Below are 14920 nucleotides of genomic sequence, written 5' to 3' on the forward strand. Positions count from 1 at the left end.
AAAAATTATGAATCATATTGATGAAAAGTTACGAATCTTTAGTATAAAAGTTACGATACGAAATAAAATGTTATAAATGACCGGTCCTACAAGTAATTTTTTATGAGGTGATACAATATGAACCACACAATAGGCGCATATGGTACAATGCGTTTCCCATGTGTAGCTCATTCGATCTTTCATAAAGGGAATAAACATGCCCCAAATCACTTCCATTTTTAAAAATTTTGTTGATCTTTAGACATTTATTTTATTAGATTGTGCGACTAGCCGACTACCCATTATGTATAAGAATTGATTTTTTGCAGAATTAAATTTTTTTCTTGGCGTGACTTTAATTACAAAGATATCTTTATCTGTATTTGATCCATGTCACATTAGAAACTAACAGACCAATTAGCATTCTCTGGTATCAACATTAGGTTTTTATATGCATATATAGGATGGGTTTTATGTTGGATCGGATGCCTTCCTTTATATGTTTAGATTTATATATATCAGGATATCTTCGTCACTATTATTGCTCACTCCTCAGGAAAATATTTTATATATAAATGTGTCTAAAACAATTCGATGTATACTAATCCCACGTGCATGATGTAAAATATGGGTGCTTTAAATGATTTTTTTTTTGGTCAAACGAAAACTTTGCATTAAACGATTTCAAACAAATCAACCGCGCGAAATCTGAATTTGTGTTTGAACATATTTTTGCACAACATTGCTCGGACTCTAGTATGTGGGGGTGGGAGGGGAAAAGACAAAAAGTACGTAGTTAAGGTCCGGGACTTTTTTTTTGCCATATTTTATAGTTAGCGGGGTTAGTAAGAAGTTAGTTAACGAGAGAGCTCAGAGGGCTATCTATAGCCCTAAAATCCCGCCCCTTGTAGGACTCGAACCTTGGTCTTTACGGAGGGGAGACATGAGCAAATCATCTCACCAAACATGGTTTCTTGCCCGAGACTCAAGGCTGCGTACTTTTAAACTTAACTTATTTTTTTATTCAGTCCATTCTTCTACACTTAACTTATTTTCCATCCTTAAACATAACTTATTTGTAATTGTTTGTGTTAAGCAATTAAGTTTAAGTTTAGAAGAATTCATGAACTTAAGGTACTCTCATTTAAGTTTCAAAAGGGGATAAAAAATAAGTTAAGTTTAAAAGAACGCAGCCTTAATTAGAGTTTGCTTCTTCTTAAACCTTTCAGATACTATCAACTCATTTTGGCGTGAGTCCATACAGATGCATTTGCTCCGATTTCAAGTGGGGTTATGGCCTCCAAGAATTAGTCGAAAAGTGCGTAAACTGATCCGGACAAATTATAAAAATATAAAAAAAATGGGGGAAAGTTATTGAAAGTACAAGAATGGGGAGTGCAAGAGTGACAGATCAAAGCTAGTATTCCTTTTTACTTAGCGCATCTGTCTGAGCTCTCTCACATCTTTTACCTCCTCAGTTACGCCAAGCACGAAAGAATAAAGAAGCATGGGAACTCGTATTTTCAAACTTTTGACGAAAATGAAAACATGCAAAGTTTCAACAGTGTTTTTTATCAGTGCTTCCGACTGCTGCAAATTAATTACTAAACCACAGCTTTCAGTAGTAGTAGTAGTAGTAGTAACATGCATCTCTCTCTCTCTCTCTCTCTCTAGATCTCTCTACTCTCTCTCTCTCTCTCTCTCTCTCTTAAAAGGTTCTATGACTATTTTCCTGGCAGTTTCCTGTCTACGATTAACCACAGCTCTCAATCTCCCAAAAAAAGGATATGCACGTACCATCGTTTTGTTTTCATTAGGGTAGTTATACAATTACATCATATTGGAAGGAAAAATATTATGTGCTCATGAAGCAATGACGCCATATGGTGCTCCACAACTCTTCTTTCTTGAAACATTATTGTGGACTATTTCACCGCAAAACGTTTGGACTTTGTTCGGTTTGGGTCTAGACACTCATCCTTTGCTCTCTGCGTACGGTCCCTGGCAAATGTTCTCTCCAATTATTATTTTCATTTCTCTTAGAGGAGTGATTTGGCCGCTCTCCAAATTGCTAACGGCACTCCCCATGAGAGTATGCCAAATTGCATGCTAATTTTTGAGGAGTGGCAAAATCAAAATGCGTTGATTTTGGCACTCCTTTGGGTAACAATTTGGAGAGTGGCAAAATCACTTCCTTTCTCTTCGGCTCCATTCCGAAACAAAAGAATACAATTTCAAGTTCAAAAATTATAGGTTTATTGAAATCTAAAAATATACTATATGGATCTTATTTGGAAGATATCGATGAGATCTTTTATACGATGCAAAAAAAAATTGAACGATTATTTTTCATTTACTTTATTTTTGAGTTTGAAAATTTGAAATAAACTGCTTATTTTTTAAGAAGGTTTTTGGAACGAGGCCTTATTCTCTATATTTCTTGACTCATTATCCAAAAAAAATCACCTTAAACCCCAATATTTCTTGACTCATTATTCAAAAAAAATCACCTTAAACCCCAAACCAGCACTAATATGTGATGAGAAAGGGAGTTGGTATATCATTCAACGGTACTACAAGAACGCTGAATAACCACTAATCTTGGAGAGTTCAAATCACATTTCTGGTCATTGTATATTGATCACATAATTTTTTTTCCTACCTCTCAAGAATCTCACTGTGATATGATAATTGAAAATGCACCAAAAACACAGGCAAATTTCGGTACAGAGAATTTGAGAGGCATGGTACGTAATTGGTACGGGCAGTGAAAAGTATACAAAACTTGTGCTTTGCAATATGTTAATCTATAAAAAAAAGCATAATTAAATATGGAATACTGCTGCTATTTTGTAGTACTTTTTAAAATTTTCAATGTATTTAAGCTGTTATACATTTTATTTTTGTTTCCCATACATGATCGCCCTGAAATTACTAGCTCCGTCCCTGTGCATGTACATACTCATGAAGAACCCCATGTATTGTACCCAATGTATGTCCATCGTCAGATCATCTTTAGAACATCCAAGTCCAAAGGATGCATGAGTCAGAACACAATGCCCAAAATTTACTCCAATAGATTTAGGAGAAATTTTACTACTCATATGTAGACTGGCAAACAAGATCTTTTGATCATTTTGGGTGTGGGAGAAGAAAACTCAGAAGTAAGCAGCTTTCCAAGTTAAAAGGCTGAGCTATGAAAAGCATATTCACAAAGGCAAAAAGCACACCTGGTTGGGAGGTTAATTATTTTCGCATTTTGCATTGTGAGTTGTTAATTTTGGATAGTCGCTAGAATTAGATTATGAATCTGGTAGATTATGTAGAGAGATATGTGCTGAATTGATTTTGTAATAGAGTAGTGTTTGGAAGGATAATGCTAAAAATAGATTATAAATGAGTATTTTTTTTAGGATAATGCTCGAAATAGCTTATGAATTTAGAAAGATAATCCAAAATAAGAAAGAAAAAGCTCCTATTGGGCTAATTCTAGTGCCTCTAAGTGTAGTTTTGAGAATGCATTGCCACATTATGCATTATCAGAATTCGGCTTCTAAACAAGAAAAAAACTGCAAAATGCATAATGATTTGCCTCCCAAACAGCCTATAGTAATTTTTTTTTAATGGAAATTGATTTTGGCATTTCATTTTGTGTCTTGATCATGTGAGAAAACAAAACAAAAAGTGAAGTGTCATTGGCTAAAAGTGAAGTGCCAAAATCACATTCTTTTTTTAATGACAAAGAACAATTTCATACATCATAAAGATAAAATAAAAAATAAAAAAATTAGTACAATAAGAAAAGACACCTATAGTTCCTAATAGTGTTTGGGAGTCACTTTTTAAAGATTATAATCATAATTACGAAATAAGTTTTGAAAATTAACTCCTTAAACACCCATAAAAAAAGAAATGCAAAATGCATAGTCTGAAAACGGAATTCCTAAAACACCCCCGAGTCCTATATCTCTCTCTAGCTTGAGAGTAGGATAAATTGGGATTAAAGTAGCTAGGGTTTCTGTACGTAGCACAGTATGCATTGCTTGGTCTTGTAGTATCAGCTTCAGCTATGAAGAGAAGCAGTCAGCGTGGGGGCAATTATTCCCCTACGGCAGACTACACTGTATTTAAGACTTGTATCCGTGAGATGAGTTATCTGAATAGAGTGAAAGGACCAAGAGGGTTAGAACGGTTGGTCAATAGGCAGGGCCGGCTCATAAGTTTTGAAGGTCGAAAGCGAACTTCTTGAATGAGGTCACCCTATATTTTTCATATAAAAGTGGTCTACAAAGAGTCATAAAAAAAAAAAAAACCAATACAAAAGATTTACCATACCTCAAAATCCATCATTTGAAAATTATTTTTCTCGCACTTTTTGCTGCAAACGCACTGATTAAGTCTCCATAGTCAAGTTTTTTCTCCAATTCCTTCTCGATAGACAACATAGCCAATCCATTTAATCTTTCTTGAGACATGGTTGACTGAAGATAATTTTTGATCAATTTCAACTTTGAAAAGCTTCTTTTTCCTGATGCAACTGTAACTAGTATAGTCCACAATTTGGGCCTATTTTGTGGCTCTTAAATTTTAATTGGACCTATTTTGTGTAAAGGAGGCTAGTGTAATTTTTTTTTGGACCATATATATATATATATAGAAATCCCAAAAATTTGGGGGCCCTCGTTTTTAATTTTTTTCGGAGGCCAGAGGCGCCCGCTTCCCTCGTCTTGGCTATAAGCCGGCTCTGTCAATAGGTCTGTTTTCTACATAATTGAATGAGATTCGATTCTTGAGGTCAAGCATCATTAGAGCCATTCCTGGATGATTTACCTTCAATCAAATCCAAGAAAAAATTAGTCGAGATATGAATAAATTATCTCGGACACTCGCATCGAAGGAAAGTGAATGGGTCCATTGTGGGTCCCCTTTTGGGGGTTTGATTCCTTTTTTACTCTGCGTACAGAGCCTTAAATTCTTGATAATCATCATCACTACCTTTCAGATGTGACAACTCATGGTTCCCACTTCCCATCCATGTGCTCAGGCCCCTCTCTCCCTCTCCCTCTCCCTCTCTCTCTCTCTCTCCCCTTGGAGCAGCGTATGTAAGACAGATTAGGGTTTCCCAATACAAAAAGTATGGGGCAAAAATAACACACCATTTGGTCCTCTATGTGCATCACTGCATTTATACACGTCCAGTATACTTTCTTCATCTAACAAAATTCTTGAAAATGAAAATCCCACGTACTGATGATTGTTGGGCTCTTTAAGTTTTCATTGAACAACTCTGTGGCTCGTACACAACTACTACAGTACGTAGGAGATAGTAACAGACAAAAAACAAGAAACCCATTCTGTGACATTTTCTTGTTACAAAATGGAGACGGCCGGATTGCCCGCCCTATAGCTCCTATGGTGCAAGTTGCACTATAGGATTTTCGAATTCCGTTTTTAGAGTGTTTCATTTTTATTTTTTTTTGCAGAAAGGAGAAAATTTTATTAATTTGAAGAGCGTAAGAGCGCCTAAACATCAGAAAGGATAGAACCCCATGGGGGTAGTGTTAAAGAAATGAATCCCACATTACTTGGGAGTGGAATGGGTGATCACTTAATAACATATGGGACATCTCCACTTATTGCCAATTAGTTTTGAGATGGATATAAAGTTTCTACATAGTATCAGAGCGGGGCTCGCTCCACCCCACATTTTATAAAATTCACAATCCACACCCCGCGATGACAGATCAGCGAAAAGACTGCACGGCGAAAAGGCTGCACGATGATAGGACCCAAAAAGTGGCCACACGTGACAGACCTCAAACTCGACTGCACGTGAGAGGGGATGTTAAAGAAATGAATCCCACATTGCTTGGGAGTGGAATGGGTGATCACTTAATAACATCTGGGACCTCTCCACTCATTGCCAATTAGTTTTGAGATGGATAATAACATCTGGGACCTCTCCACTCATTGCCAATTGATTTTGAGATGGATATAAAGTTTCTACATGTAGAGTAGTCGTCCACAACTTAGACGAACCACTAAAAAGGGTTTTCTTTGCACAAGCATGTGCAGCCCGATTACAAGCACGTTTAATAAAATTAAAATCACAAGCTTAAAACAAGCACTAGAACAACAATATTCTTGGCCGGAGTCTTCGTCGCCACACAACTCTTGACAATAGCTTCCACATCGAATTCAACTATAACCTTGCAAAGATTCAATGCAAGACGTACCCAAGTACAAACCATCCCGAATGGCGAGAGCTTCTGCTATTCGGGAGGAGTGAATACCAACATGAGTTTTGATTGAAAATACCCAATATAATCCCATATACTCCCCTAGCTATGGCACCTGTTCCCACTTAGAGCTGCAAACAAGCCGAGTCGAGCTTTACTATGTTCAAACTTGTTTATTAAATTTTTAACAAACACGAGCTCGAACTCAATGAAAACTTAACGAGTCGAGCTCGAGCCGAGCGGGCCTTGGCTTGACTCGAGCTCGAGCTTGTTCACGAGCCTCAACGGACCAACGAAAAATATATATATATATCCTCGCATAAGCCTAATACAACCAAAAATATTTTGATTGTAAAGGTATATATATTTCATTTCCCTGTGGAGGAATGGTGTGCTGGTGTGCATGTGCTATCGTCTCCCTTGGTTGATTTGAAACTGAAAACGAAAAGAATAAATTATGAAATAACAATAAAAATCGTAAACTTAAGTGTATATACCCTGGCTCGCGAGCCGACTCGAGCCGAGCTTATCCTAGCTTGAGCTCGGCTCGATTACAAAACGAGCTGAAAAAATCGACTCGAGCTTGTTTGTTTAACTTTCGAGCCGAGCTTGAACGAGCCACTAACTAGCCGAGCGGCTCGGTCTATTTGCAGTCTTGACCCACCACAATTAGTTCCTTAGAAACCGCAGCATCAACATTAATCTTGACCGTGCCTTCCTCCGAATGCTTCCAATTACTTGATTCGATTAAGTAAAACTAAAAAGTGTGCCAAATAAATAAAGTAGTGATTATTAGACTTCCTCTATTCATAACCACACTTCTTTTTTTAATTTTTTCATTTTGCATGTGAAATCACAAATTTATCCTTCATATTTGCACTTTTTTTACACATGAAATTATAACTTTATAAATTCACAAGAAAAAAAGAAGACAATATTATTGTTAATAAAAGGTGCGTAAATATAATGTTACATTAGTTAACGGTGCAATAAACGTAGCTCTATTAATAAAATCAAAATACTCCATTCACTATCTTTGATTTTTCGAATAGTACATGATTCAGTAAGCTCCATACTAGAACCACACACCAAGAAAAACAAACTCCAAAGATTAGTCTGGTTGGTTGGCATGTTTGCTCATCACATATTTAACCAAGGTTTGATTCTTGGGATCGAGTTGCAAGAAATTAATTTTTTTTGTGAATTTTCTAGTCTTAGATTGCCTGCCTTTGTGTGGACCGGGAAGGAGATTAGGCGAGATGTGTATAAGCAAGCCAGAGCATCCTTGAGTGTTGAAAAGAAAACCCCATACCTTATGATTTTGTTTTGGTGAGATCTGCTATTGACACAAATTTCAAGTCTGTACCTACGTGTACATACCCATTTTGGAACAATTTCGGATATAATAAAAAAAATCAAAGTCGCTCATTTTGTTTAAGGTCCTTATTAAAAACCAGCTTAATTGAATATCGGTTAGGGCGTTTACTAAAACATTCAACTTTGTTCTAAGGTAAGATTGGATATATCGTAAACGTCCTTGCCGATATAAGATTGAGATTATTTTTTACATGGACCTAAACAAAGTGTTTAAACAAAATGAACGGTTCTTACCATAATCTCCAAAGAGTTGCACAGTTTCATTTGGGCTGAACCCAAGTAGTCGAAAATGCTTGAGTTTTTGTGCCCACCCTTGAGTTAAAGGCCCGTATGTTTTTGTGGGCCTTGATGCCTAACAAAAGCCTTTTTAAGCCCAGATTCCAAGTGGGTTACCTATCTTTGACAGTTACGGCCCGTCTTGTACTTAAATTGGGCTACAACGAACAAAATCTAGAGAAAGAGAAGAGAAAGTTTGGAAAACAAGTTCAATTTTCTCTACGATTTCCTCTTAATTTTTCCTCCATTATTTTCTCTTCATTTTCCTTTCCATAATTAAGTTCCAAACATAGCCTAAATGTCGTGGTATAAATAGTCAAGCTGAGTCAACCTGAACTTTTGAAGTATTTGAGCTCGGCCCATTTCAAAAATGAGTTTAGCTTAAGATCTATTTGGTCGAGCTAGGGTTGCTTTAAGTAGATGGTTAAAGGTCAATTTACCTTCCTTGTTTTGATGATTAATGTTTTGTTTGGTTTTTTTTTTTTGAAAAAAATTTTCAGTTCAAAAAATACTTATTACCTATACTTCCAATAATTATTCTCATTTATCTTTCCACTCATTACCCATATTTTCAATCATTATTTTCATTTTCTCTCTATCTATTTCCACTCATTATCACTATCTACAATCATTATCCTAATTTCTCTCTCCACTCATTACCCCCAAAAATCAAAGTAAAAAATTCTCAAAAACACTTCCAAACACATCATAAATATGTGAGAGAAAGTGAGAGATGGTAAGAATCAAGAACTTTTTATACAACCATTTTTGTTTCTCACAAAAAATGGTAATATTTGGTAAGAAAAGAAAGTGCAAGAAAGCCCGTTGAAATGAGACGGTGGGAAATTAGAGTTGAGTTTTGTTCATCTTTCATTAAAAAGGTTGAATATTACACTCATTTCTATTGGTTGAAACGATGTGGACTCCACCCCAAGGTGATGTTATACTTATCAAATAATATATTACATGATAAATATGACATCACTTTGTAATATGAGTTTATACCATTTTAATTAATAAAAGAAAGTATAATATTTACCATATTTTAAGGACGGTAAACAAAATGGCACATGGGAAATCACACTTTCCTTTCTTTCTCACCCAAGCAGCGTAGCCAAAGACGCTTGTATAGACCGCGGTGCGAAAACACTCTGGAAGTGGACCGAGAGAGAGAGAGAGCAATGACAGTTCTTACATCTCCACCTCCGCTACTACTCTCCCCCCCTTACTATCCCACTACCACTTCCTCCTCCTCATCACCGTACTTCCACCTCTCCTTCCACGCCACCTCCCGCCGCCGCCCCATCACCGCCGTCGCGTCCTCCTCGCACGTCTGCAACCCGACCAAGCTCGACAAATCGGCGCTCAAACTGGCCGAAGCCGTCTCCGAGGACGAGCTCTGGGCCGCGGCCCGTCTCCGCATTCGAACGTTCAACGATTTCAGCCCGTCCGTCGTCGGCGTCGAAGTGAGTTGACCTTGTGTTGGATTTGATCGATTCAGCATAGTTAGTTAAGTTTTCATAATTGCTCAATCTATAGTGAATAGTTGATGCCCGGGCCGCTACTGGACGGTGGGATAGGCCCTGGATTAGCCAAGTTTCCGCGACCCAAACACGTGAGTTATTCGAAACCATAAAGTGAATATTTGATGCCAAACAATTAAGGGGTGCGAGTGGGTGCTTTAACTTGGTTGCACGAAGTAGGGCGGAGGATAAAAACAGCTCTTACTGATAGCACGCTCCTTTCTCAATAGGAGCGAGATTCATAGGAGTTTTTGACTTGGGAGCGCGGGAGGAAGTTTGGGGTGGATTCGTCTGCCCAACATAACGATCCTGCAACCAAAGGGTCAAAATGCTAGACTTCCCGAAAACCTTGGGAAATTGGGATAATCAGTAAAGTTGAAGGATATGGGGGCACATGAGGAAAACTAATCTGTATTGGATTTTTTGCAGTTACAGTGTTCTAGATGTCGGTCTAGGCGGCCGACCAGTTGGGGTCTAGGTGTTAGGCGGGGTTCCAACACCTAGATTAAAATCGACCTACGCGGCCAACTAGTCGTAGGTGCTAGGCGACCAACAAATTGGCGCCTAGATGCTCGGCGCCCCTCCTCCGCTCGACTAACTCCTAGCGACTTTTAGAACACCAGTAGTATTATTATCTATATGTTGTAACTACTTGTAAGTTGTTTAGAGGTGTAATTGAAATCAAATGGTGGAGATGAGGAATTTCTATTTCCCATCCAAATGTTTCTTTAGCTAATGTTAAAGCTTCATTCTTGGTGGATACATAACTCGTACCCCCTAACTCAAGAGAGCAGGTAATTTATATATTTTGGATTGTCCATGCAACATAAGGGCACCCACAAGTCCCGCATTCGGAAGCAAATTGTAGATGATGTAGTTCTCGTATAGTGAGGAAAATTTTACATACTTTCTGACCTCCTATTAACTCTATTAAACCTATTCAACCACAACTACAAATCCTAGTAGCATTAAGGGCCTAAAAAGGGACTAAGATGAAAACAGTAAAAAGGGACTAATACAATGCTCTGCATAAATAGCATACTGAATCACTGATGTTACCCTCTTCTTGTCAAGTTTTGTTAGGATTATAAGAAATACTTGGCCGAGCGTGAGTTTGAAGCATTAAAGGAACGTATTGCTGGGAAGAGGACAGGCTTTGGAAGAGTTACCTGCATCAACGCCAGCCTTCCATTGTCACATGTGTTAAGCATTTCAGATGATTTGTGCACCACATGCATGGTATGACTATTTCCATTCTTTTGTGCATATGTAACTATTTCATTAATGATGGACTTTGTAGATCCTGGATAAGCCTTTTGGTTTAAAGAAAATAAGTGCTGCTGTTACTAGAGTCTTGGTTGAATTGTAATCATCCGACCGAACACATCCCTCGAGGAGATAAATGAACTCGATTAAGATCGGATAATGTGGGCTTACATATGCAACAAATGCCTGTACAACAGGTTTTGAATTTCCAGAAGATGATTTGCTGTATGGAGATCAGCTTCTTTTTCATGATTTAGCCTGACAAAATTATGAGGTTTAGATGAAATCGACTAGGATTCTCTTTTCTCCTGTGTTTACTCTTTCTAGTTAAACTTTCTGAGTTTTCAATCCCAAAACTGGAGATAAAGACGTATTTGTCGGACTGCACGAGAAAGCAGGGCGCATAGCTTTTTCTTGTATAATCTTGGAGTCTCTTAAAATAGTCAACGTTTCATAATTTGTTCAGTAATGCTACCGGATGCAGAATTCTGAAATTTATTGACATTTTGTGCAATCTACTCAGTTTCTGTGCTGGCAGAGTTTTCGTTTTTGTTTAATCAGACGTGTTGGCAGAGTTTACATTAATAAACTTTGCTCTGAATAAGCAATGATATGTTCACGTGTCTGCCTATGAGATGCAATGTCTAATTTTCTGTTTCTATAATTCCATCTTTAGTTTTCAGAGAATGGAGAAGATCGGGTAGTGGTCGGGACCCTTGATCTTAATCAGTGTATACACCTTCCAGATGAAATAACTGGGATGAAGCCACAGGTTGAATCTCATTATTATCTCCAAATAGTTAATGCATGTGATACATATTTTCTTACTTGGTTTAACCAGGGCATGTCTGGTTTATGTGATTCGTTATTTCGTTCATGATAGATGTAGATTTCATATGAACTTGTCCGTTTTTTCCCTCTCTTTCTTTCCCTCGTCCTTTCGTTTTTTTGGGGATATGTATCTTTCACATTTTATTCAACTAGATTCTGAAGTTTGATTCTCCTTGATTCAAGTATTGTATTTGTTTTTGCCTTTTTAAGTCTTCAAGCTCCTTCCGCACAGAAATTTAACTAGATTTCGGATAGAAAAGATGGGCTTTCATGTTTGTTTCTGTGATTCCAGACGGGTTAATGGTAGTGTGCTTCCCGTGGATATTCTGATGGAAACTATACTACTATTGTCTTCATGTAGGTTGCGATAGTTGTTGTCATGATAGGAAAAGGTTAAAGTATATGACAGTTGCGTGTAGATATGTGGATATTATGGTTATATCTTTCTGAACACTAAAGTTGCAGGGAAGTGCTAATTGCTGCCTCATTCTAAACTTGACAAAGGTCAAAGCAAAAACGTAGTAGTATAGTACAAGCTGCTGGTGAATACCCACACTGCCATTATGACAACTGCAAAGATTCTGAATAGAATTGCTGCTGTGCAGAAATTTTTAGGCATTGATGGTTGTGATTGTAAGTGGCTATGGGTAAGCATCAAAAAAAAAAAAGAGTAAGTGGCTATGGGTTGGTGGTGGAAGCGAGTGCGCTAGATGTTATAGTGTGGGAAAGAAATGTCAGAAGTTAGAGATGACTTTTCCAGCCCTGTTGCTGATCGTGGTTGATTGGAAGGTTTTGGTGGTTAATTTTCTTTTGTGGCAGGCCAACAAGTCTTATGATTGATTGCTTGAGGAGGCTGCTTATGCAGAGATTAAACTATGCCTTGATTATGGGAGAGGATAAGATGCAATGACATGGTTGTTTATTTCAAGGCATTTTTGGTGAAATCTTACATGATGCTTTGTTGTAGAATCACGGTTAATCCATGTTTGAATTCGATTATTCCTTCTTATTCTTACTATGCCTTAACATCTGACTATGAATTTCTAGTAATTTGTTAAGTTACCAATTGTCCCAAAAGCTTAAGCTTAAAATGGGCCCAACAATGTATATCAAGCTATCTTACATAACCTATCAACTTAGAACCATGTTTCCTCATTTCATAATGGAAAGAACTTATACAAATTTAAATCATTATAAGAAAGAGCGTATAACGTTTATCGTGTAGAACATGTCTTATTTAGCTTTCACCATTTTACAATCCATATTCAATACCGTAATTGGAAGTGGGTGTTGATTGCATCTTTTAATGTAGTTTATCTCGAACCTTAGGATATTGACAACTATGACCTAATTCTTGATCGTAGTAGGATTCTATACTGCACTGATTCTGATTCGTTATGGTCATTTGGGCATTCCTTTCTAGGGGATTGGTGGTGACTTCGCAAGAGCGTATTTGAGCAATGTATGCGTCGCCAAAGAACTTCATAGAAATGGATTGGGTTATATGCTGATTGCAAAATCCAAGTTGGTTGCTGAAGATTGGGGTAATCTTTTCCTACTATATTTGTAGTTCAATTTTTTTGCCTCAACCTCCATGATGGCATCATCGCTTGTATTAACACGTTCATCTTTTAACCTAATCTATCTCTCGACCTTTGAATAGACAAATCTTTCCTTCTTCTAAGTTCATATGTTAATAGTTCTTATGCTAGAAAATCTTCATCTCAATTCTCAGGTGTTCAATGTCATCCGAGTATTATCAATATGCACCAACTAACAAATTAGACTCAGATTGTCATTCCTCTGAGAAGTACTGCAGACTTGCATCATTGGAAGCATATTGCCTGTAGGCTGTAGGCTGTAGCCAACCATGCTTGTAACTAGACCATAATAAAGAGCATGGATACTTGATTAAAAGTTGGAAAACATAGCATAAGATTAAGCTGTTATTTTAATGATGCAATCCGTGTCTTGTAGCTAAAATAACATGTGCTTGTCCAGATTCGAGTAGAGTCACAAGTTTTTTGTATGTTCTTGTTTCGTTTTTTTTTTTTTTGGAGGATTTAGGTACAGGAAAAAAATGGAACTGTAAATAGTTCTAAGGAGCTAACAGCTCGCAATGGCCAGATCCTTCAACTTCTCCATTCACTTTCCTTACCCAAATCCTCTATCCAAATAGGATGCTGAAGGTTTTGGGGGCGAAAACTTAATTGCTGATTTGTACCAGAAGAATGGTTAAATGCATTGATAGTCTTTAACATGTGTGCATAAGCACCGACTCTTAAGCATGTTCTTCCTAATATCCACTGCTTGATAAATCGGTCTTATGCTTTCCTATAACTAGCTGCATAAATCCAATGATACAATCAAAGACCCCGTTCATTTTGGGATTTTGGATTTGGATTCCAAAACCCTTGACCAAACAAGGTCAAAGTGATTTGAGCAACTTGGTTCTAAATCTAACCCTGTATTTGTACTTCTTATTCTTCCCTGCAGGGATATCGGATTTATATGCCCATGTTGCCGTTGACAATGAATCAGCAAAAAACTTGTACATGAAAAGTGGTTTTGTATATGAAAGCGATGAACCCACTTGGAAAGCTAGGTTTCTTGATCGGCCACGACGGATGCTTTTATGGATTGCGATCCCTAACAACCTCGACTTGTGATATCACAACCTCAGAAAACCACAATGTTTGTTATTCTGTTAGTCACTGATGGCATGTTATCCATGCGTATTTGTTGTAACTTTCTCTTGCATTCGAAATGAAAAGAGAAAAACAAAGGGAATGGAAATTTATCGTCTTGAGAGGGTGAGGTCTACTAGTGTCCATTTTTTAATAACTCGGGTGTTTGGGCCAATTTACGCGCTCCTCGACTGATTCGGGTCAACTAATAGGTTTGATCCTTAAATCCTCCCCTTTTTTCTGAGGTAAGAAGATAGAATGGTATCCGTTTCTCGATTACATTATTCATGTAAAAAATCCTGAGGTTAGGTTAATTTGTGCATAATCGTATTGAGTTTATCTTGAGATAAATGAGTTTCAATTCACTTTGCTAATCTGCTTTGGTCAAGAAGCTGCTTTTCAAAACGCATGATTTTTGATAAAATTGATATCTTCAACGAGTTTTAATTAGATGAGTTCATCCTAATGTTTTTGGTATTTTTCGGTTCGGTATTTGTGTCATCTTTTTTGAATTTTTTTTGGTTGAATTCACGTTTTAGTTTTTGAATTAACTATTCGTCTCGACGAGAGAAATTTAAAATTTATAAAATTACGACCAAAAGAAAAAAAAATCACTAAAGATGAAAAATTATTAAACAACTAGTACTTTTTATTTACATTTTTATACTTTTTTGATTCCTCTTGTGAAGAGGAATAATTAATCTCAAAAATCACAACGAAAATTTAAAAAAATTCCAAAAAG

The 14920-nt window shown here is 37.1% G+C and overlaps 1 protein-coding gene across 2 annotated transcripts; it reads left to right on the forward strand.

Annotated features, from left to right (window-relative positions):
- The first annotated feature begins 8976 nt into the window (after positions 1-8976).
- On the forward strand, positions 8977-14287 carry LOC131308258 (GCN5-related N-acetyltransferase 7, chloroplastic). Of its 2 annotated transcripts, XM_058335139.1 has the most exons (6): positions 9031-9093; positions 9139-9337; positions 10478-10633; positions 11337-11432; positions 12915-13035; positions 13988-14287. In XM_058335139.1, exons 1-6 carry the CDS (start codon positions 9053-9055, stop codon positions 14158-14160), a joined length of 786 nt encoding a protein of 261 aa, XP_058191122.1. In that variant the 5' UTR covers positions 9031-9052; the 3' UTR covers positions 14161-14287. The 2 variants fall into 2 exon arrangements, with proteins under 2 accessions (XP_058191115.1, XP_058191122.1); XM_058335132.1 differs by having other exon boundaries at positions 8977-9337.
- The last annotated feature ends 633 nt before the right edge of the window (positions 14288-14920 follow it).

This window comes from Rhododendron vialii, chromosome 1a (genome assembly GCF_030253575.1).
Source record: "Rhododendron vialii isolate Sample 1 chromosome 1a, ASM3025357v1".
Classification (NCBI taxonomy): Eukaryota; Viridiplantae; Streptophyta; class Magnoliopsida; order Ericales; family Ericaceae; genus Rhododendron; species Rhododendron vialii.

Coding starts and splice junctions, on each gene's coding strand:
- LOC131308258 (XM_058335132.1), top strand. CDS start 9,053: ATGACAGTTCTTACATCTCCACCTCCGCTACTACTCTCCCCCCCTTAC. Junction 9,338..10,477: donor CGTCCGTCGTCGGCGTCGAA/GTGAGTTGACCT, acceptor AAGTTTTGTTAG/GATTATAAGAAATACTTGGC. Junction 11,433..12,914: donor TAACTGGGATGAAGCCACAG/GTTGAATCTCAT, acceptor ATTCCTTTCTAG/GGGATTGGTGGTGACTTCGC.